The sequence below is a fragment of the Nycticebus coucang genome, chromosome 11 (genome assembly GCF_027406575.1).
Source record: "Nycticebus coucang isolate mNycCou1 chromosome 11, mNycCou1.pri, whole genome shotgun sequence".
Lineage (NCBI taxonomy): Eukaryota > Metazoa > Chordata > Mammalia > Primates > Lorisidae > Nycticebus > Nycticebus coucang.
This window is the reverse complement of record NC_069790.1, coordinates 99,781,660-99,805,799: the sequence shown is the minus strand read 5'-3', so window position 1 is coordinate 99,805,799 and position 24,140 is coordinate 99,781,660. Positions and strand designations below refer to the sequence as shown.

The 24,140-nt window shown below is 43.4% G+C and overlaps 1 protein-coding gene, 1 non-coding gene and 1 pseudogene across 4 annotated transcripts in view; 1 reads left to right on the top strand and 2 right to left on the bottom strand.

Annotated features, from left to right (window-relative positions):
- Positions 1-6,575: 6,575 nt before the first annotated feature.
- Positions 6,576-7,254, bottom strand: LOC128598463 (pleckstrin homology domain-containing family B member 2-like; annotated as a pseudogene). Its single transcript, XR_008383631.1, has one exon. The product of XR_008383631.1 is annotated as a pleckstrin homology domain-containing family B member 2-like (transcript).
- Positions 7,255-7,852: 598 nt separating this feature from the next.
- The window catches only part of IMPDH1 (inosine monophosphate dehydrogenase 1), a 49,211-nt gene continuing 32,923 nt past the window's right edge, over positions 7,853-24,140 (top strand). For both annotated transcript variants that reach the window (XM_053608858.1, XM_053608857.1), the window contains exon 1: positions 7,853-7,908. In XM_053608858.1, coding sequence (XP_053464833.1) covers positions 7,895-7,908 — 14 coding nt within the window. In that variant the 5' untranslated portion in view covers positions 7,853-7,894. The remainder of the gene's footprint in view (positions 7,909-24,140) is intronic.
- LOC128560653 (small nucleolar RNA U13) lies at positions 15,509-15,612 on the bottom strand. The gene has a single exon (XR_008373122.1). It is a non-coding gene; the product is annotated as a small nucleolar RNA U13 (small nucleolar RNA).

Genomic DNA, 24,140 nt, shown 5'->3' with positions numbered 1-24,140 from the left:
CTGGTTATTAACTTAATTAGCTCCTGAGGTAGACTGTGATCAATGTATTGCAGTGCTTGGGAGCCCAGAAATGGGGTCCCAAGAAGGAATAAATGAAATACAAGGTAAGAATATAACTAAGGTAGAAATACTTTTTGCTTGGGGAACTAGAGTTTTAACATCCACCATGGTCATTAAAAAAAGAAAAAGAGTAGAAACAAAATAATCATTCACCAAATAACTGACATGTGCCAAGCATTTTGCTAAATCCATTACATGTATTATTTAATTCTGGTAATATCACTATGAGGTAGGACTATAGGACCCTTCTTTATTTGTTAACCATGCCTTTTTCTGCCAAAGGGAAAAATAGATTTCCCTTCACCTAGTCTTTAACTCATCCTTCATATCTCAATTCAAACACACTTCCCCTGGGAACACTTTGCTGACACTTGTTACAGGTGCCAGTGGTAGGATACACGTTTCCCTCCTAAAGTGTTACTTTACTATTAGTTATGTTAACGTTTGCTTCCCTTCAAAAACTGAAAACATGTATGAAAGGAGTGTCTGCTCTGAATTGGGGGTTTTGTTTGTTTTTGAGACAGAGTCTCACTATGTCACCTTTAGTAGGGTGCCGTGGCACCGCAGCTCACAGCAACCTCAAACTCTTGGGCTTAAGTGATTCTCTTGCCTCAGCCTCCCAAGTAGCTGGGACTACAGGTGCCCACCACGATGCCTGGCTATTTTTTTGTGGCAGTTGTCATTGTTGTTTAGCTGGTGTTGGCCAGGTTTGAACCCTCCAGCCTCAGGGTATGTGACTGGTGCCCTACACACTGAGCTACAGGTGCCACGTCTGATTTGGATTTTATTCTATCCCCACCACCTAGGACCACATAGTAGGATTTCAATAAATACTTGTTGTTTGAAGGAATAAATTACTATGTTACCCAGCGTCTTCAAGTGAATATTCATTGTTCTACTAAGGAAAGATACATAGAAGACCCAAGACAAACCATTTTCAGATTCCACCTCCTCAAGAACTGCTCATCAACAAAAGCTCTTTATGAGATGTCCTTGCTTCAAAGTCCCTAAAAATAACTGATTCTAAAGTCTGCCCGTGCAGGAGTCCCATACTGAGAACATAGTGCTTTCACAAATTTGATCTTATGATCCTGTGTCCATTTAAAGAACATATTCCTACATTGCTGGTGAGTATAAATTGATACACTATGTATGGAAATCAATTTGGCAATAATCATAAAAATAAAAGCATACATATGCCCTTTAACTCAGAATTTCACTTTTAGGAGTTATCCTTACAAACTCCTATGTGTGGAGGAATGGAAAACACTGTAATAGCAAAAGACTGGATAAACAGCACATTGATAGGGAACTGGTTAAATAAATTATGGTACAGCCATATGTATAATTATGGTACATATGGATTACTATAAAGTCAGCAAAAAATATAAAAACAGTTCTGTGTTTACTGATATGATCTCCATAATACATTATTAAATGATAAAAGTTAAGCATATAGTATGATATAGTTTGTGTTAAAATAAAGATAAAATGTACTTAGTGAGATACCACCTCACACTCACTAGGATGGCTATAATAAAATGAAAAAATAAACACACAAACCAGAAAAAAACCAATGTTGATAAATTGAACTCTTTTTTTTTTTCTCCCCTTCTTTTTTTTTTGAGTCAGGGTCTCACTATGTCACCCAGGCTGGGGTGCAGTGGCATGACCATAGCTCACTGTAATTTCAAATTCCTGGGTTCAAGCAATCCTCCCACCTCAACCTCCAGATGAGCTGGGACAACAGGTCCACACTACCATGCTTTGCTGATTTTTTAGTGTTTTTTTTTGTTTTTGTTTTTGTTTTTTTGGTGTTTTTTGTAGAGACATGGTCTCACTATGTTGCTCAGGATGGTCTTCAACTCCCAACCTCAAACCATTCTCCTGCCTCAGCTCCCCAAAGTGCTAGAATTACAGATGTGATAATAACAGTCACCACACTTGGCCTGGAACTCTCATATGCTTCTGTTGGGAATATTAAATGATACAGCTGCTTTGGAAAACAGATTGACAGTTCCTCAAAACGTTAAGCATATGATCCAGCAATTTCACTCCTAATTATATACCTGAGAGAATTGTAAACATGTTCACACTACAACTTGTCCATAAATGTTCATAGCAGCATTATTCATAATGACCAAAGAAGTGGACACAACCTACATGTTCATCAGCTGGTGAAATGATAAAATGTGATGCAATGGAATGGTATTCAGCCATAAAAAACAAGGTACTGACACGTGCTGCAATATGAATGAACCTTGAAAACATCATGCAAAGTAAAAGAAACCAGACAAAGGGCACATAGTGTATAATTTCACCTATGAAATGACAGAATAGGCAAATCCACAGAGACAGAAAGTAGGTTAGTAGTAGCCAGCAGGAGAAGGAGAGGGGAGTGAGAAGGGACTACTAATGGGTACAGGGTATTTTTGTGGGGAAAAGATTTGGTGAAATGTTCTGAAATTAGTGGAGATAGTTGCATGAGTCTGTGAAGATACTTAAAACCACTGAATATTGTACACTTTAAAATGATGAATTTTGGGCTTGCTGCCTGTAGCTCAGTGGCTAGGGCGCCAGCCACATACACCAGAGTTGGTGGGTTCGAATCCAGCCTAGACCTGCCAAACAACAATGACAACTACAACCAAAAAATAGCCGGGTATTATGATGGGTGCCTGTAGTCCAGCTACTTGAGAGATTGAGGGAAGGAGAATCACTTAAGCCCAAGAGTTTGAGGTTGCTGTGAGCTGTGACGTCACAGCACTCTACCAAGGGCAACACAGTGAGACTCTGGCTCAAAAAAAATAAATAAAAAATAAAATGATGAATTTGGGTTGCGAATTTTATCTGAACAAGGCATTATATTTTTAAAGGAAGAGCAAATTAAAGACATCTTCCAATGAGGAACAAAAACAAAGACTTAAGTGCCGTAGGCCTTCCTAAAGAAACTTGAAGTGTGAACCTAAGAAGGAAGAAAATTGAACCCAAAAGGAAAGTGAGACACAAGAAGAAATGGTGAGTGAATATTTAGATAACATTTGTGTACATCAAATTATGACTACTCAAAGCTATTTTTAATGACATGATTAATTTGGGAAAATAAAAATAAGATGAACAAAAGATATTTGGTAAACATTTAAGATGAAAGCAATGAGTAAAGTTGAACAAGTCTTTTTATTTCTGAGGAAAATAGATATTGATTAATTTTAGAGTTTTGATGTGTTTATACTAAAATGTTAAGCGGCTGAGTGCACCGGGTCATGCCTTTACTCCAGCACTTTGGAAGGCTGAGGATTGCTTGAGGTCAGGAGTTTGAGACCAGATTGGCAACATGGTGAGACCCTGTCTTTGTAAAAATAAAAATATTAGCTAGGTGTGGTGGCTACTGGGGAGACTGAGGTGGGAGGATCGCGTGAGCCCAGGAGTTACAGTGAGCTATTATCATGCCCCTGCACTCCAGCCTGGGCAACAGGGCAAGATTCTGACTCTAAAAAGTAAAATAAAATTAAAAAAATACTAAGGGTAGCTCTTCTTCCTTCCACTCTTCAGTCTTCACGCTATTAAGTAGAACAGAGCAGTATCTGCAATAAAGAGGAGGACGGTGGCCCAGAGTGGCTTGCCTCTTTCATTAGCTGCTTTGCACTCAGTGTCTGAAACATGATCAGTAAATAGTTGGTGAGTGAAAGGATGGATGAATGGTTTACTCTCTCACTTCCTTCTGGATCCTGATCAAATGTTGTTTCCCGGGGATGCTTTCCTGATCATCCTATAATACAGCAACATTCACCACCCTCTCCATCCACCTTAGTCTGTTTCATTTTCTCTTCATAGTACTCAACACCACTGAATGTCGTTTTTTGGTTTTTTGGTTTTGTTTTTTTTTTTGCTTTAAGGTTAACGATCATTTAATGTATTGACATTTTCAGTTATAAATGTGTAATTCGCATATACAGGGGAAAACAGGTTCTATAGACAATACTAGAGACCAGGAAGCAATCACAAAAAAGACCAACTCCGGAAAGAGAAGTGGAACTGTATTCCATGCCTTATGTCTATATAAACTACGGAAAAAAAAAATAAAGATTACACAGGACCAACACTTGATGTGAAAAATAAACTTGGGTCATTTGTCCCAATTGCAGGGCCTTCTTCTCGTGATCTAAATGGCAAACCTGTGTCCTATGAACTAAAATAGATATAGTCTGGCCTTGTTCGTGAATGACAATCTGAGACATTAACAATAGGTCTCCCTCTTCTCTTTAGAGAAGTTAACTGAAGTTAACTCAAGAAATTAAAAGGACAATCAGATCAGCATGTATACAATGTCAATGGCTAACTTTTCCCAGGTACAGATCATCATTTAAAAGCACACATGGAAGGAAAATGCTTACTCAAACTTCCAACAAAATTCTTCCAACTCACACACTTAAAAAAAGACATCGCTATGAAATGGAGGTGATGAGAAGGTGGGCATTTATGCAAGTTCTGGCAGGCAATTGATCTGAGCTCACCATCACCCCCAGTATGCATCTCATACCAGGCTCAAGTCTACTGACAGTGAATTCCCAGGCCCCACTGTGGCTGCCTCATGAGGCTGGCCCCATGGGCGACAGGGACTGGGACACACAGGTACCCAGGCTTCCATCCACACCTCTCCCTCTTCAGCCAGAAGGAGCCAGGGAAGCCCACAGGTGCTTTTTCCTTTAAGAGCACCCAGGGATAACTGAATTCTGTGTGGTTCCTGTAATTCCTGCCCAGTAACTCCAAGTTCAAATTCTACTTGATGCAACAGGAAAAACTATGAATGGTTTGAAAGTAAAACACACTGCTTTGACAATGATTATAATCTGAACAAAAGCTACTTATATCACACAGGACATAAAATCCTCATAACAGCATTTTAAACCACTGACACCATTGTTGTAACACACCACTTCTATCCTGAGAGGACACATTTCCCTCCTGGTGGAAACAAACACCCCCTTGGCAACAAGACCCAAACAGACCAGCAGTCACTATTCAGTTTCTTTGGCATCTGGGGTAACATGGAGACGTATGTAAGTGTGTCTCAGAGACAGAGCCAACTAGTACGAGACAGTATCACACAACCAGCCAGGGAAAACAAAACAGAGTCTGTGCAACCTGGAGTGTATTTGGGGAAAAAAAGGACCACATGAAATGTGGGGCAGGGACACTCACTGTGCTAACCTGCCCTTGCAAGAAGGGACTGCTCACAGAATGCAAGACAGAAAACGGAGTCACTAGGAGCTGTGAAACGTGAAATGTGTGAATATGTGAAATACATACTTCATAACACTGGACATAAGAGTACTGGATGGAAAGGCAAGACTATGGGTTTTCAAGAGATTCACATGTTTGGGGCTCAAAACTCAATGTTCTAAGGTTCTCTATCACATGTGGGTCAGGAACAAGAACAAAGCTGGGGGCCTGGCCGAGCTGAGTGGTCCTCTGAGCAGGTCTCTCACATCCCTGGGCCCCACTTGCGTGTAGCCTGAGTCTTCCAGCCCTGGTCTGTCCCAGCACTCAGTGGACAGTCACAAGGCCCTGTCTGGCACAGGACAGGTCCTCAGAGGAACAGAAGAGCATCCTCCACCCAGCACAATCCCCAGAGGGCCAGAAATAGGAAATGTTCTAACTATGGCTCTCCTATTTCCCTCACATTCTTTTACTATCACTCTCACAACCCGTAGAAAAATAGGCTCCACGTAGGCTTAGGCAGCAATAAAAATACCCAGAGCAGACACAAAACCACAACTCTGAATAAAGCAAATCTACCTCCATATACTTGTTTGTTATTGTTCTGCCTTCTTCAAGTGTTAAAGGATAAAGCCCTAAAACTTTGAGGTGCAAATCAATTCCTAATTTGAGATGTTTTCTAAATCCTACTACCAAGACCTACCAAAATAACGGGAGAATAAGCAGCTAGGGTTAGGCAGGTTTCTGAAGCATCCTTTCCTAAAGCGGGGCTGTCCCCTGTCATCCTGAATGGATGGGGCTTGTGGAATCCACAGGGCGGGTCTGGGGCTCTCACATCACAGCCTCAGGGAAGCTGCCCAGGACCCAACCAGCCCAGCTCTGGCCTGAGCTTTGAAGGTCTGAAGTTAAACAGAAGCTGCAGGTTTTCTTGCCATGATCACTCATTTACTAACACATCACTATATTACTGGCACAACACAAAAAATAAATTATCCCTGAAGTTGCTACACTCAACTCTAAAAAGAAAATGCCTTTCAAAATAGGTATATTCAAATAAGGTATTCGAAGAGTTGCATTAGGAATGAACTTGTGCCCCTAAAGCGTTCGTGTTCATCTAAACAGCACAGTGCAAACTCTCCTCTGAGATACTTATATGGATCAGTTACAATTAAGACATCACTACTTTCAAAGGAACTATTACAACTATGATTAAAAACGTGTGTCACGAACGGAAATGCCCTGCAGATCCTATGGGGGCGTTATCAGAAGCTGTGCACGTCCAGATCTCAAGGCCTCTAGAAGACGCAGAAGAGAGAGCCTAAGGCCATGCCCGTGGCTGCCCCAGCCAGCATGCCCAGTGCCAAATCACTGTCCTTGTCTGGATACGGCTCACAGATGATGACTTGGTTGGTAGGCTGCTGTCCGTAAAGTCCTGCATATGGGTACTGGTGGGGCACAGCATAGGCTTGTCCATTTGCAGCATAGACAACTTGAGTTCCTGGTGGGTATGCACCACCGTATGGACCATAGCTGTTTGCCTGCTCAGGTGTCGGTGTGGCATACGCCATGTACGGAGGAGGAAGAAACCACAGCTGTCTTATCAGTCCTGACCACTGAGCCCACATAGGCTGGGTTGGTCCTGGAATCCTGGAGTGTAAATTTCCACGCCAAACAATCATCTGTACTTTCTGCACAAAGACTGACAGTTTTCCCATCTCGGCAAACAATCTGCAGCATACAGTCTTTAGACTTCCCTTCTGGGGGCTGAGTACCCCGACGTTCGTGCCCCGTGCGGATGTTGATGCAGTCCACTGGCATGTGGACCTTGTCCTCGATCCTCTGACGGGGCTGGTCATCATAATAGATCAGGCGACCATCCGACCACAGATCAAACCAATTCTTCTTCCAGCGTTTCAAAATAGTACTCTGTCGCAGCAACCATCCACTCTTCACAAACGCCATCTCTGCACCGGAGAACTCTAGCAGCGCGCGAACCAGGGCGGGGAAAGTAAGGACGCAGCTCGGCCTCCCCTGCCAGGATTGCCGCAGTCAGTGACCTGGCCGCCGCCTGAATGCAGTTTTTATTTATTAGTTGATTATTTATCTTCCCTCACTAGAATGTAGCTCCTTGAGAACAGGAGTTGGACTATTTTGTCAGTTACTATGTACCTAAACCCAGAACTGCGCTAATGTATAGCAGATGCCCAACCAATATTTATTGAATGAATTAATCATTTTTTGTACCTCAGATTTTATATAATTTTTTTTAAAAAGGAACAGAACAACTGATCAATGGCCAATTCTATTCGTTGATATTTATTATATAACAACACTGTAATGATCATTTCTAGATGATATGATGACCTCTTTTTTTCTTTTATTCTCCCCAGTTTTCTCCAACATGCATCTCTTTTTTCTCTTTTACAATCAGAGAAAAAATTAAAACTTAACTTTTTGTAAATTTACTGCTTGAGCAAACATTGTGACAACAGTTATGCAATGAAAGGTAAACAAACAAGGGAGTTTAAATGGGGAAATTGGGTCAAGAGCTTAGGGCCGGTGGTAGAGGCAGGAGTGGAATAGGCGGGCCTGGCTGTGTGTACTGCAGAGGAGCATGCCCCGTGAGAGGTGAGTCCAGCCCTGAAAGATGAGCAAAGGACAATAGCTTCTTTACCTCCAACCTGAGCCAGTAGCCTCAATTCTGAGTCTGATTCTGGCATTCCCACCCACCTAGCACCAGTCAGTTCTCCAGGACTCAGTTTCCTTATCTGGGAAATGAACCAAGAGGCTGCACCGTGGATTTGGGGCTGCCTCTGGCACAACAGGCCTCTGCTCTTGAGCTTCATTTGGGAAATATTGGATGAACAATACAAAGGAGGAAAAAAGCAGTAACCAAAACTATATGGGCCCTGTAAGTTATCCATGATAAATGTGTATAGAGAGAGACTGACAAGATATTGACTCTTAAATATTAACCATTTTCCCCCCACTGAGCAAGGTCTTTTTATTCACTACTCATAATAAACACAGTTCCTGGGGCCTAGAGACTTTTTGAAGACTCTCAAAGATACACTGAGATATAGAATGCAAAATATAATGGCTTCAAAATCTTTTAAAGGCAAAATTAAAATTAATAAACATTTGATCTGCAAAATTAGAGATCTGTAAAATGGGACAGATGTCAGCCAGACAGTTTCAACTTAATACAGTAACGTCTGGGGTGGAGGGGCTCCTATAGCAAGCATGTCTGGGGCCTGTAGAAGCAAAGTGAGGCTAAGGTGAATTATAGAAGTTTTATGGTTTCCTGAATTTCAAATCTTCTACTATGAGCATGTATCATTAGAAGAAGAAAAAATTCAATGAATGTTTTTGAAAAAGCTTAGGAAAGATCTGGGGTAAAGTCGTCCCTATTTCCTCATCTCAATAAAGGCTTGTGGATAGTTCACTGTCTTGTATAGGGACCCTGTTTCCCCCAAAATAAGACACCTTCCGAAAATAAGACCTACTTACAGGAAAAATAAGATGTCCCCCGAAAATAAGACCTAGGGCATCTTTGGGAGCACACCTTAAAATAAGACACTGTCTTATTTTCAGGGAAACGGGGTAATAAGAATCAAAAAGGAAACTCTCTGGAAATGTGCATTTTAAGACAGTCTACTTCAAGACCGCAATTGGGATAAATCTGCATATTGACACTTTGGTCTCTACTTCCATCATGGAATCATAAAAGTATTAAACATTAGAATCTAGAGCAGGGTCCTCAAAGTGCCGCCCGCGGGCCACATGAGGCGGTGTGATTGTATTTGTTCATGTTTTGTTTTTTTACTTCAAAATAAGATATATGCAGTGTGCATAGGAATTTGTTCATAGTTTGTTTTTTTTTTAAACTATAGTCCGGCCCTGCAATGGTCTGAGGGACAGTGAATTGGCCCCCTGTTTAAAAAGTTTGAGGACACCTGATCTGGAGGGAACTTCCTCCTTGCTGTCACCTCTTCTCACTGGTCATGGTGGGCTCTTTGAGCATGTCCGAGCCCAGGCCACTGCAAATGGCCAAGCCTGGATGAGCTCCGTGCTGCTTACAAAGTGACTGTGCGAGCTAGCAGAGGTGGCAAGTGTCTGCTGTCCTGACAGGGAGGTGTAGAGGCTGGGGTTGAGAGGTAGGAAGGCAGTGGGGTTCTCATGTTTTCAGTCCTGCTTTCATTCATCATTATGACAGCTACTTCACACACACATGCCCTGCACTGACAGATGTGCGTGCGTGCATCTGGGCACATTCTCAGTCTGCCTAGCTGGCTGGCACTTCTCCCCCAGACATCTCTGTTACCTGCTGACTAACTCCATGGCTCTCCTGCAAGTCGGCTAGTACAGGGCAGGGGAATGTCCTGCTACCTCTCATCCCAGCCAAGGACAGCAGCTGCTGTCGGCAGAGGCAGTAAAGAAGGGAATAGGACAACCAGCCTTTGAGGGAAACTTTTTTCCTCTTCCCAGCTGACTTCCCCTGCTTTGGCTAAGATAAGAGGACCAGTGCCCCGGCCCGCGGGGAATTCAACGAGGACCTGGGAAACAAAGGGGTCAGTCGAATGAGGGGACAAGAGACAGGAAAGAATGAGAGCAAGTCAAGAGTCTGATCAAGCTCCGTTGAGTTTATTTTTCAGCTGGACTTATAAGCACACAAACGAGGAAGTAACTAAGGGCTGTTCCTAACAGGGCGGGGAGGGGGCTAGTTTCTGGAAAATTATTAGGAGAAGGTCCCTAAGGCGGGGGGTGCATTTTTGAGGAGATATGCAAGGGGAAAGTACCGTTGCTGTTTACGGTTGAATTCCTGAGAATAGTTTGCTCGTAAAATCAAGATAGCAAGGGGCATTTTTGTGAGATGTTTTGGCTCCCGGCAGACCAGAGAAAAGGGCTGTCCAGTGAGAATTGCTCCCTTCCCCAAAATGATGATGGCCTTGTCTTCTAAGCCCTGTCTCCACCACACTTCTCTACCCTCTCCTATTATGGATCCCAAAAAGCAGCTAAAATCATCTGGTATCTCAGCTCTCAGCTGTTGGTGTCTCAGCTCCCAGCTGTCCCATTTGGCCCTGGAAACTTCCCAGTCCCCTATTCTTAGTTCTTCTGCATGTTGGGGTACTGCTTGCTGATATCATAGCATTTGATGTTTATGCCTCTCAGTTGCTAAGCATATTGTATCTAGATAACTTCTTGTATTACTCTTAAAAATTATTACAAACATTTTACTTTTTTGTAGGGATGGGTCTTGCTATGTTGCCTAGGCTGGACTCAAGCTCCTGGGCTCAAAAGATCCTCCCACCTCAGCTTCCTGAGTAGTAGGAACTATAGGCTGTGCCTTTTGTTCACTCATCTCTTCTGTTAGATTATGATTACTTTGAGAAGGTTATCTGAAAATTATAAAATATATTATCTTGGCCAGGTGGGGTGGCTCATGCCTATAATCCTAACACTCTGGGATGCCAAGGCAGGAGGATCACTTGAGCCCAGGAATTTAAGCCTGAGCAAGGGCAAGACCCAATCTCTTCAAAAAATAGAAAAATTAGAGGCTGGGTGTGGTGGCTCATGCCTGTAATCCTAGCACTCTGGGAGGCTGAGGCAGGAGGTTGAGCCCAGAAGTCTGAGGTTGCAGTGAGCTACTATGATGCCACTATACTCTAGCTCAGACACCAGAGAGACACCCTCCCTCATAGTGAAAGCAAATTGACTGAGCTCCATATGGCTCCAACATTCCCCCTAGCCCTTTATATTTTATTTTATTTATTTATTTTTGAGACAGAGTCTCACTATGTCGCCCTGGTAGAGTGCCATGGCGTTACAGCTCACAGCAACCTCCAACTCTTGGGCTTAAGCGATTCTCTTGCCTCAGCCTCCCAAGTAGCTGGGACTACAGGCACCTGCCACAGCGCCTGGCTATTTTTTGTTATAGTTGTCATTCATTGTTGTTTGGCAGGCCGGGGCTGGATTCGAATCCACCAGCTCTGGTGTATGTGGCTGGCGCCCTAGCTGCTGAGCTACAGGCACTCAGCCCCCTCTAGCCCTTTAGATTCTGGTATACAACTAAGTGCTTCTGTGGAGTCCTTGCAGCCTCCTTCCCTCAGTTTTCTGGAATGAATTTATTGCTGTCCCTGCCTCTTCTCTCTCTGCATGACAGGGAAAAGAAGTCCAGGAGAGGGTGGACTAGAAAGTGTACAGGATCTCCTTTCATAAATAGCCTTGGAACTCACTTAAAAGGATGGCTAGGCTAAATTAGCTGCATAATGAGCTGTCAACAGCCCAGGGGGCCCTGAGGGTAAATTAGGACAGATGTTTATACAGGATAGCAGGTGTGCGGATACTAGGAACCTTTGCACCTGTCAGTGGCTCCAGGTCTGTTGATGTGCTCATTGCTTGTGTGCCTTGAGTGCCTGGGCCTGGGCCTTCACAGCCTCTGGCATAGGTCTCTGAGTCAAAGGACATGTGACTGTTGGTGGTTTTGTGTACCTGAGACTGTGTGCTGCCTTGTCACTGCAGGAAGTTCAGGTTCTTTGGTTGGATTAGTGAATCACCCAGGAAACAGCAGAAACAGGCTGCCCAAGCTCCCCTACTTTTTCTAAGCCAGGAAAGGAAGGAAGGGTATGCTCTCAAAGACCAGCATACCCTTCCCACAAGGGAGGTGTGCTGTGCCTTATCTCCCGAAGATGAGGCTTCATTTATGAGGCCCCTCGAGGGAAGGGCACAAAGACAAAGTTGTTCCAAAGTCTGGAGACAGGGCAAGGGCCAGTAACCAAGTACAGTGACCAGTCTCTGCAGTTGCTAAGCCCCAGAGTCACGTCACCTGATTGACCAAGGAAAAGATATTTTCATGTGCCAGGCAGGACTGAGAAGTGGCTGCTGCCGTCAGTGCCCAGGTTTCAACTTACTCTGCTCCTACGGCTGGGCCACCTGACCTGTCAGAGCAGGGTAGACAGCTGCCCCTGCTCTGAGGAGGATCTCGCCTTCCTCCTCTTTCTCCATCTCCTCCTCCAGCTCTCTCCCCAGACTGCCATCTACTCATAGATTTGGATTTCCTCTTGAAAGGGTGGGCTCACCTTCCAATCACATCCTGGCAAAGGCCATATTCCTTCTTCCAAACAGGGAGTTCACCAGTGTATACACTGTCTACTTTCCCCAACTTGGGACATCTGATCATCCTGTCAGGACATGAAGCAATTCCTCTCCTGCCTTCTAGCTCATCTGAAAAAAGGCTTAACCCAGCTCTGCAGCTGAGTTCTTTTGCATTTTCTTATCCAGGTGGTACTGGATGTTCTCTTGCAAAATTAATGCACTAGGACGGCGCCTGTGGCTCAGTGAGTAGGGCGCTGGCCTCATATACCAAGGGTGGTGGGTTCAAACCTAGCCCTGGCCAAACTGCAACAAAAAAATAGCCAGATGTTGTGGTGGGTACCTGTAGTCCCAGCTACTTGGGAGGCTGAGGCAAGAGAATCACCTAAGCCCAAGAGCTGGAGATTGCAGGGAGCTGTGACACCACAGCACTCTACCGAGGGTGACAAAGTGAGACTCTATCTCTAAAAATAAATAAATTAATTAAATTAAATTAAATTAATATGCTAAATTCCAGGAAAGCTATTTCTCCAGGAGCCTCCACTCAACCATTCATTCATTGCATATTTAGCATTGTTGTTTTTCTATAAAAGATTTCATCTTTTTCTTATCAATTTTCCAAGTTCTTGATATATAAGTTGTACCCTTCCCTATTGTATTTATGAGAATATTTCCTGACTTATTTGCTTTTAATTTTGTTTATGATCATTTTCCTATTTTTTACTGTTCATTCAACAACTATTTGTTAGATGTCAACTATAAAAAAGCAGCAGGCAAAGGATGTTGGAGACTGAACGATATGCCTTTAGGACTTTTCCTCTCTCCTATCCCATAATTACTTAACTTATAGGTCTGGAAGTTTGGTAATATCCACAAACTCTTAGGTGGTAAGGCTTTGGGCCTTATTACTTAAATCACTTAAACTTGTATATGACTCACATATATTCTATACAATAAAACTTTAAAGTTAACAAAAATATCAGGGTAGACATAAAGTTCATGTGCAATTTACAATACTTTAACATAGTAAATTGTACACGAACTTCATGCCCACCCTATATAATATTTACAGTTACTATAGTAACTCACTTGAAATTAACTCACACAAAATTAACTTTCTTTTTCTTTTTTTTTTAGAGACAAGAGTTTCACTCAGTTGCCCTCCATAGAGTGCTGTGGCATCTCAGCTCACAGCAACCTCCAGCTCTCGGGCTTAGCCTCCCAGTAGCTGGGACCACAGGCGCCTGCCACAAGGCCTGGCTATTTTTTGTTAGTTTGGCCAGGGCCAGGCTTGAACCCACCACCATCACATATGGGGCTGTTGCCATACTCACTGAGCCACAGGTGCTGCCCACAAAATTAACTTTCATTTATTAAATTACAGTGATAAATAAACCTGCCAGGCTGTGTGCAGATTGGTCAATCAATGTTCTCTGTCTTCTATGCAGAAGTCTAGTTGGGGACCCAAAACACAACAGGAAGTAGATTAAGCTATAAAACCAGAGCTGGGGAAGCTGGCTAGGGGATCACGAAGGCAAGTGTCACCAAGCTTTGCCAGCCTGCTGTCCTCATTGTCCCTGCAAGAAAAGATCCATCGAGAGGACTGGAATTTTCAAATTGGTGTTTCAGGCATCTCATGTGCTCAACAAATGTTAGTTATATTTTATTGTTATTATCACTATTATTATTCTTATCCTTATGAAGGTGTCAGGGAGGCAGCAATGAACAAGACAGATGGGGTTTCTGCTCCATCCCACCTTCAAGTGAGACAGGGAACTGGCAGATACTGCTTTGGGTACAGCATTGCCACAGGCATTACTCTGGGCATTGCTGCCGCATGGACTAAATCACAAAGTCTCAAAGTTTCTGATGGCCTTGATCAAAACAAGATAAAGGCAGAAGTTCCAACTGTTAGAACCAAGATAGTGGAGAAACACTGCCCCTTCCATGAGTATTTCTCCCCTTATTTAGCCTGATGCTTAAACAGAAAGGCAACAGGCACTAGGGTGCTTGTCCTCTGTGCAAGGCTGGTTTCCTCTGCGCCAACCCGTTCTCTTTTGCAAGGAAAGCTAGCCTCTACTCTGTCTGTGAAGTAGACTTTCTAGCTTTCTATAGTTTCTGAATAAATCTTGCTTTTGCTTTATTCTGTCAGCTTGCTCCTGACTTCTTTCTTGTACTAACCCAAGAACTCTATCTTGGATATCAAGTGGCTCCCAGCATTGGGGGGTCACTTTCCTAAGTTACAAGGATCTGATTGATTATACACAAGTTTTCAGCACCAAACTCAGCCTCATTTACACACATGGCCTTATGATATCCCTTCCTGCACTGCATTTTTGAAAAAAGTCTCTTTAAATCAAGGGAAATTTTAGACTATAAACTCAGGGAAAAACTTTGAATTCTTATTCCACTGAATTACACAATAATACATATTTGGAAAATTAAAGAGTCTTAATAATCTCTTATGTGTGTGCAGGGCTGTCAGTTGTCAAAGCTTTTTTTTTTTGAGACAGAGTCTCACCCTGGGTAGACTGCCATAGCATCATGGCTCACAGCAACCTCAAACTCCTTGATTTGAGCAATCCTCTTGCCTCAACCTCCCAAGTAGCTAGGACTACAGGCACTCAGCACAATGCTTGCTAGTTTTTCTATTTTACCTGTAGTAGAGATAGGGATCTAACTCTTGCTCAGGCTGGTCTCGAACTCCAGAGATCAAGCCATCCACCCATCTCAGCCTCCCAGAGTGCTAGGATTATAGGCGTGAGCCACTGCCCAATCAAGTTGTCAAAGGACTTTCATACTTATTTCATGCTAGACAACAACCTGAAAAGAGAAATAGATAACATTTTTTAAAAATACATACAGAGAAATGTCAATAGAACAACCTTACAGGTTGTGATAACCTAGAAGATACTATAAAAACAGATTTCAATTAGACATTTCCTTTGTGTAACTTTTATGATGAAGAGTTTAGGTTATACAAAAGTATGCCCATTCTTAAATTGGGGGATTTGTTTTTTATTGTTGAGTTGTAAAACCTCTTTATATATTCTGAATATAAGTCTCTTATCAGATACTTGATTTGCAAATACTTTCTCCTATTCTATGAGTGCTCTTGTTTTCTTTTCTTTTTCCACACCAGACAGGTAATGTGCTAACATATTAACAAGGTTTGAGGGAGGCACATCTCACATATGAATGTGAAAACTCAATCATCATGTTTATGAACTACAAAAGAATCAATGTTCTTGATTTTAAAGGCAGTTTGCCTAAGTATAAAATTCCAATTTGCCAGTTATTTCCTCTTACACTGATGATCGAAATTAAAGATTTAATGTCATTCATCATTGCTTCTGAACAATTCTCAGCCACTACTTCTTAGAATATTGCCTCTATTCTATTTTGTCTTACAATATCCCAATCGGGTGTTGGTCCTACTCATTTTGGTCTTTGTGTGTCTTCAGCTTTCTTTCAGATTTTTCGAATTTTTATCCCTATCTGCTGCATTCTGTATAATTTTTTAGATCTTAGAGGTTTTTTTAGTTTAGTAATTCTGTCTTCTATTCTATCTAATCTGCTGTTTAACTTGCCTATTGAGTTTTGTTTTGTTTTTTGAGATAGAGTCTCAAGCTGTCACCCAGTGTAGAGTGCGGTGGCATCATAGCTCACAGCAACCTCAAACTCTTGGGCTCAAGTGGTCCTCTTGCCTCAGATTTTCTATTTTTAGTAGAGATGGGGATCTCACTTTTAGTCAGGTTGGTCTCAAACTTCTAAGCTCAAGCAATCCACCTGCCTCAGCCTCCCAGAGTGCTAGGATTACAGGTGTGAGCCATCGCACCCAGCCTTCTATTGAGTTTTTGATTTTAATTATCATGGCTTTCATTTCTAGATGTTCTATTTGATTTATTTTTCAAATCTCTCACATCTTTTTTGATAGCATATGGTTCCTTTCTCATATTTTCAACTTTTTCTTACTTTTCTTTAACCACTTTAAGAAGTTCTTATTTTTTACTTCACATCTAATATTGTGAGTCTGTTATAGGAAGATGGAAAATATGCTGCCGTTTATTGAGTATGCTGACATTTGTTCATGCAGATTTGTTTCCATGTTCTTATTTATTTACTTTTTGTGTTCGAGCTTCATTTGTTCAAACTTTTTGTGTGAGAATCCTACATAGCTTGGGTTAAGAGCTGGCATCTTCAGAGAAGCTTTGTGCAAAGCTTCTTCAAGGAATGAATAATTCACTACTAATTTTTATTAAGGTTTCATCTTGTGTTTTCCCAGATCATGCATCTTACACATTCTGTCTTCAAAAGTACCTGAAGCCCAGGATTGTAAATTCTCAATGGAAACATTTTTTTCAGTAGCAGAACTCAGTTGAGACAAACAAATTTCCCTTTCCCCTCATTTTGCAAATGCCAGATTTTTCCTGGTTCATCATTCCTTAAAAGTATAGCCTTTAAAACAAAGCCTTGCAAACACTACTTTAATGACAGTCCTTGGTTATCAAGATTAGCCAACAACTCCAGGCAGCCATAGCATCAGGGTCCACTTAAAATAACGTTGGTTTTCTGGTTTCTTTTTCTTCCTGTGCTTTGTGTAAGATTTGTGTAAGATTTTTCTTCCTCCTCCCCCCAACCCCCAGCTGGTCTATGTATTTACAAGAACATTTGTCATGTTTTAGGTGTTTTTGTACTGGGAACATTGTCGTGTTATCTAGTTCCCACATTGCCTGAAATAGAACTCTAGTGGGGGGAAAAGCATAAATACAGGAGCAGATAGTTGCTAGAGTTCACAGCTCCCCCTTGGAGCCTTTTCTGGATCTTCGTGTTACAGAAGATGACTTAACCAGATAATGGAATTCCTATGCTGTTAGGTATCAGATGACGTCTCTGGGTAATTTAGAACTCTGACCCAATCAGAATGCATTATTTTTAAGAAGAGTTTGAGGAAGGGAAATCAGTGCTCTACATCTTGCATGCAGTCAGGAGGAGGGATGTTTGAGATAAAGGTGGATTTTCTGAGACTCTTCAATCACCTTCTGCCTAATACTCCTACATGGGGCTCTAGGGGAAGCCCTGTGGAACCATGGTACCTGCCACATGGTAATGCTCAATAAATGTTTGCTGATGAAATGTTGAAGCATAACTGAGTCATTGTGTCACAAGACAACTTTGATTTTCCGCAGTAAACTTCCCTCTATTGTTGATGTGACCAATCCAGAACCCTGTGTTGGAGAATATATTTTTTAAAACATTGATAAAGAGAAATAAGTGTAGGTTAGTGCATTGGGGTGATGGGCAAGAGATAACCATTTCCGATTAATTAAAGATCGTTTTCATTACAGGTGTACGTAGGGTTGAATGGTGAGAGAAAGAGAGCTGCTCCAATGCTTAGGTATGAATTGAGAATAGTAATGCCTAACACTTACGGTGCCCTTAGTATACCCCAGCACTGTTCTGAGTTCTCTTCATTGATGAGTTCATTTACTCCTCCCCCAAACCCTTGGAAGTGGATACTATTATGATCTTATTTTATAGATAGAATCGAGGCACACAGAAATTAAAGAACTTGCTAAGAAGTGATAGAGTCAGAATTCTAACCCAGGCAGTGTAGCCCATGAGGTTGTATGTTAAGCTATTATGCCGCATGGCTGGGCTTGGACCTTGGTTCCTATACACAGAGCTGCCTGTTGTTCCACAGATATTATACCCCGGGAAGCCTTTGAGCCTTATCTGTATTGTTCTCCAGATTGAAAATGACCAGTTCTTTCTTTATCTGATGAACTCTTTATCTTTTATGCCACTGCTGGGATTTTTGTAATTTCCAGAAATTGACTAGTTTGGACAAGTGTAATAAGGACAAAGGGAATGGCCATGTATGGTGGCTCAGGCCTGTAATCCCAGCCCTCTGGGAAACCGAGGCAAGTGGATCCCCAGAGTTTAGGAGTTTGAGACCAGCCTGAGCAAGAGCAACACCCTGTCTCTACTAAAAATAGAAAATATAGCCAGGCCTTGTCGTGGGTCCCTGTAGTTCCAGCTACTCTGGAGACTGAGGTAAGAGGGTCATTCAAGCCTAGGAGTTTGAGGATGCTGTGAGCTATGATGCCAGAGCACGCTAGCCTGAGGCAACAAAGTGAAACTGTCTCAAAAAAAAAGACAAAAGAAAAAGAAGGGAAGAATCTGTACTCTGTGATTCTGATATTTTTTTAAAAAATCAAAAACTCTGGAGGCCAGGCACAGTGGCTTACACCTGTAATCTGAGCACTTTGGGAGACTGAGGCAGGTGGATTGCCTGAGCTAATGGGTTTGAGACCAGCCTGAGCAAGAGCAAGACCCCATCTCTAAAATATCTGGGCATTGTGGCAGGCACCTGTAGTCCCAACTACTTGGGAGGCTGAGGTCAGAGAATTGCTTGAGCCCAAGAGTTTGAGATTGCTGTGAGCTATGACACCACAGCACTTTGCTGAGGTCAACAAAGTGAGACTCTGTCTCAAGAAACAAATTCAAAAACTTTGATTATATGAACAGAGAAAAATCCAGGTTGTTTCCCTTCCTGTGGCTCTGGGGAACCAGGATGCAACCTCATGTGTACCCGTGCGTGTGCAGGGAGAAGAGAATTGATTAAGTTATGTTTAGGAATTTTCAGAAACACTATTTGGATCCCAGTTCCCAGCTTTTCTTAATTAGAACTGTTTTATCCAGAAAAGAAACAGAAGTAGTGGGTAGTCTATTCAGTATGATTTGGGTGGCAAGGCAAAACCTGCCTGCCCAAACATATATTCCTCTTTCTGTGAAACCCCACTCTCTGAAGTTAAATGTTGTCCTGAGAAAGGCACACTTCTCGGCACCCGTAGCACAGTGGTTATGGCTCCAGCTATATACACCAAGGCTGGTAGGTTCGAACCCAGCCCAGGCCAGTTAAACAACAATGACAACTGCAACAAAAAATAGCCAGGCATTGTGACGGGCTCCTGTAGTCCCAGCTACTGGGGAGGCTGAGGCAAGAGAATCTCTTAAGCCTAAGAGTTTGAGGTTGCTGTGAGCTGTAATACCATAGCACTCTACTGAGGGTGACATAGTAAGACTCTGTCTCAAAAAATAAATGAATAAATAAAGCCGTGTACCAAGCTCCTACTATGTGCCAGGTCCATTCCTTTCTTTTCTTTTCTTTCTTTTTTTTTTTTTTTTGAGACAGAATCTTAATCTGTTGCCCTGAGTAGAGTGCTATGGTGTCATAGCTCACGGCAATCTCAAACTCTTGGGCTCAAGCGATCCTCTTTGCTGCCCAGGCTGGCCTCAAACTCCTAGGTTCAAGTGATCTTTTTGCCTCAGCCTCCCAAGCCAGGACTACATGGCATTGCCATGTTTTGTCTCATTTAATCTTCACAGTAATTCTAAGAAACACTCAATCATAATTATGAAGCGTTTTACAAATGAAGAAATTGGCTTCTGAGAAAAGGAACTCACCTAGGGCAACACTGAAAGGTGCAAACAGTGGTGCCCAGAGACGAGGTGGCAGAGATGCTCAGGCTAGGCTTATCGAAAGGGGAGGTGACCCACCTGGGCAGTGCACAGATGGCCTCTGCCACGGGTGCGGGTGGGGGAAGGTTAGAGACCACCTTTATATGGGGGGATGGGGGTTGGGCACATTCCACAGATTGCCTGTAAGGTTAGGGTCTTTCATGAACTTCTGGGGGGTGGGGCCAGCCATCTCCTTTGTCTTAGGAGGAGAGATGGAGGAGGAGGAGGAAAAAAGGAGGCCCCCCAACAAACAACTCAAAAAATGTCTGAGTCAGGACTTAAGCCTAAGTTAGGATGCTAGAATCCCAACTTTTAATGATTTCTCGTACTCTCCTTTATAATTATGCTTTTTTCCAGTTTCTGGAGAGTGGAAAGGGACCCTCATAGGAGCGAAGTCTTCACTCTTTGCAGTAATAATTACTTTGCTGGGAGAAGTCCTGAGCCGCTAAGTTTCATTTCTCGTGCAAATGCCTGGTTGACAAGGTTTGTCCCGGGGAGGGGAAGGAGATCTAAGCTCCTGCTCAGACCTTTAGGGGTCAAGGATTGGTCAGGTCCCTGACAGCTTGCCTGGAGGCAGCTGCCAGGTGCCTGGAGGAAGTGAGCGAGCCAGTCCCCAGCACACCCGGAGCCTGAAGCTGACCCAGCGGTGCTGGCGCTCTCCCCACAGGGCTGACTCAGCCGGAAGCCGCTCTGGGCCGCCTTAACGGAACGGGTCTGTCCTCACCTTTACCCTTCAACTGAAACATAGAGGCTGGGAGAGGCCAGGCTGATGCAAGAACCAGAATTCCTGCTTGTGGGGTAGGGGCAGGGCAGATGTGTTTGCAAGTGATTTGGGGGTACCACGGATGCCTGGTCCCATAGCCAGGGAGAGTTTTCCTGTCACCTGGAAAGTCACTCTATTCTTAGGTGTTAGCCCAGAGGTCTGCGGGTGCCTTCAGGGTACTGTTTTAGATTGTGCTGTGTGTGGAAGAGCCTCCAAAAAGGATGGTTCCCGAACTCAGGGAGGCAGCTGCTCCCCCTTTCTTGCTGAGGATGGCCACGCTGCAACCTCAGATGATTGCTGCTAGTGTGGCCACAGGCTCCTGGAGGAGGAACCCCAGAGAGTCACCACAGTTGGCCAGAATTGCAAAGCCTCTTAGGGTGGTAGAGCCCAATCCAATTTCCCTGAGCCAGAGAGGAGTCAGTCTAGTGTGGCAGGTGTCTACCCGCACACTGTGGGGACCTGTGGCTGCAACAGGGAAGTAAGTGGGCAGGAAAGAGGTGAAAGGTCTCTCTCCAGCTAGGTCTCCACCTGCACCTATGACGTCAGCAAACCTGGGCTGGGCAGGGAAGGCAAAGAGACTGAGTCTTTCCCAAAAGCTAGGACAGGGCGTGGGCCGTGTCCTAGTCACAAGCAGGTCAGGCTCTAAGCAGTCAGCTCAAAGGCTTCTCTGAAGCAGTGCTTTTTAAGGACAGGACCAATTTCTATTCTAACCAATTTTGCTTATAATAATTTTTTAAGAAAGTAGTGAGGTTGGTGTTTTGTATTAGGCAACTCAGGGTTCCAGAGTGGGAATGGACGTGGGCATTCGGACTGGCCTGGGACATTACACCCTGATGTCATGCTACCACGTGGACATTGGATAGCAAACAAGTTCAGACTGGGTTTTTTTTTTTTTTGGAGACAGAGTCTCACTCTGTCCCCCTGGGTAGTGTACCATGGTGTAATAGTTTAATAGCTTACAGCAATCTCAAACTCCTGGCCTCAAGAGCTCCTCTTGCCTCAGCCTCCCGAGTAGCTAGGACTACAGGCGCCTGCCACAATACCTGGCTGTATTTTTAGAGATGAGCTCTTGCTCAGGTTGATCACAAACTCCCGAGTTCAGGTTATCCACCTGCATTGGCCTCCCTGAATGTTAGGATTACAGGCATGAGTCACCAATCCTGGTTGCAACTGGCTTTCTAACACTAACCCCTCAAGCTTCTGTGTTGCACAATCTGGGGGCAACAAAAGTATAAATAGAATAAGTCAAATCACCTCCTCCTCTGTGGTCAGTATTCTGGTGTCCACCCCTTAGCTAAAAAGCAAATATTATCTTTGCCACTTTTCTCTACACTCAAGTATCCCAGGGAGCAACAGGAGGTCTCAGGCCTGGGAACTCAAAATTGGCTTTGTTGCTTCACCTCTGACCTCCTGCTCCCTGAGACTTTTCCATGAGGGCTGCTGGAATTCAAAGCATGTCCATAGCTAGGACATATGACAACCAACACTCAAACAAGTCCTGCTATCTGGTAGGGTGCAATCTTGGGGTCAGTAGAGTCTTAAGAAGGTGTGTCCAGATGTGGCAAGGTCAGGGAAGAAGAGCACGGGGCCCATACCATTGTGTTTTGCGGGCGTACTTACACACAGCCCATGCAACAGCAAAGGGTCTTTACACATGGGGAACTCAGTAAATACTCATTAAAGGAACATTTGGAGCTCAATTTTGGACCTGAAAAAAGTGGTTCTAACCACATCTCTACCCTTCACACAGTTGTGAGGTACACTGCAGTCCCATACCCCACACTTCTTCGCCTCTGTACTTCTGCTTTTGTCCTGTTTCCTTACTTAGGATGGTCCTTCACGGGCCTAACTCCTCCTCATCTGTTAAGTTTTGGTCTAGATGTCACTTCCTTCAGGAAGTCTTTGCTGACCCTCTGGGTCTGGGTTCAGTGTCAGTCCTATGTGCTGCCCGTTAACACCTATACTGCCCTCCTGAATTAGCATACATCACACGGGATCTGTAGCTGCCCATTTCCCAGCCTGGAGCCTTCATTAGACCATAAGCCTTGAGGGCAATGACTGGGTCTTGTTCATGCCCATGCCTTTGTGCCTAGCACATAGTAGGTGCTCACTAGATATTTATGGGATGACTGTGTTAGGGACACTGTTGCTTCCTCCACTTCCTCCTCTGTAGTTGACCTGGAGTTCAACCTCCTGCCATGTGAGACATAAGATTTACTTCTTGCAAAGAGAGGTCTGTTTTATAAGTCTTCAAGTTCAAAGAAATAATATCTGAAGGTAAAAGTTCAAGCACCTCAGCTGGTGTAGAGAGCTTCTTCCTGGAAATAACACCTGGGAGAGTGTGATAATCTGATCTGGGGCTGATACTGTTCTTTTTTTTTTTTTTGAGACAGAGTCTCACTATGTCGCCCTTGGTAGAGTACCTTGGTGTCACACCTCAAAGCAACCTCAAACTCTTGGGCTTAAGCGATTCTCTTGCCTCAGCCTCCCAAGTAGCTGGGATTACAGGCACCTGTCACAATGCCCAGATATTTTTTGGTTGTAGTTGTCATGGTTGTTTGGCAGGCCTGGGCTGGATTCAAACCCGCCAGGTCCCGTGTATGTGGCTGATGCCTTAGCTGCTTGAGCCACAGGTGCCAAGTGGGGGTGGGAGGCACTGATACTGTTAAGAACCAATGTGTGTGTGTGCTGAGATGAAATGGAGAACATTTTTAGGTCCTGAGTGTCCCTTTGATCCAGCGGCATAATGAACAGTGATATGATGGACAACTGGAAAAGGAGATAGATGTGGACCTATTGACTCTGCAGTATACTGTGGGGCTGGTAGAGGATCTCCCAATAGCAGTAGCTCTCCATGGAGGATATGTGGGGAGAGGAGAGGGAGTTCCAGGCTTATTTTGCCAGGCACCTGGCTCACGCCTATAATCTCAGCACTTTGGGAATCTGAGGCGGGAAGATTGAAGCCAGGGGAGTTCAAGCCCAAGGTAAGCTGCGATTGCACCATTGTACCCCATCCTGGGCAACAGAGTGAGTCCCTATCTATTAAGAAAAAGAGAGAAAGCTTATTTTATTTGCTTCATTGTTCTGCCCATTTATTTTGTGCTGATTTAATCAGCCAAGATGCTGTCATTTTATGTGTGTCTCTGTGTCTTCAGATCTGCCATGGAAGTGAGGAGGGAAAATAGGGACAGAACACTTATTGAGTACCTGTTCTATACCAGATGGTTGAGGGGTTTTATCTTGTTTAATCTTTGTAACTACCCTATAGATTTTGATATCCTTATATACAGATAAGAAAACTGAGATTCAAAGACATAATGTAATTTGCCAAAGACATTGTAATAATTTGTGGTCCCAACAGTAATGTTTAATTTGTGTCTGCTCTATCATTTTCAAGTTGACCCCTTACTCAATGTTTAGAGTTTGGCGTCTAGAATAGGACACAGAAGAAAAGCTCAGATTGAGCCCAGTTCAGAGGAAG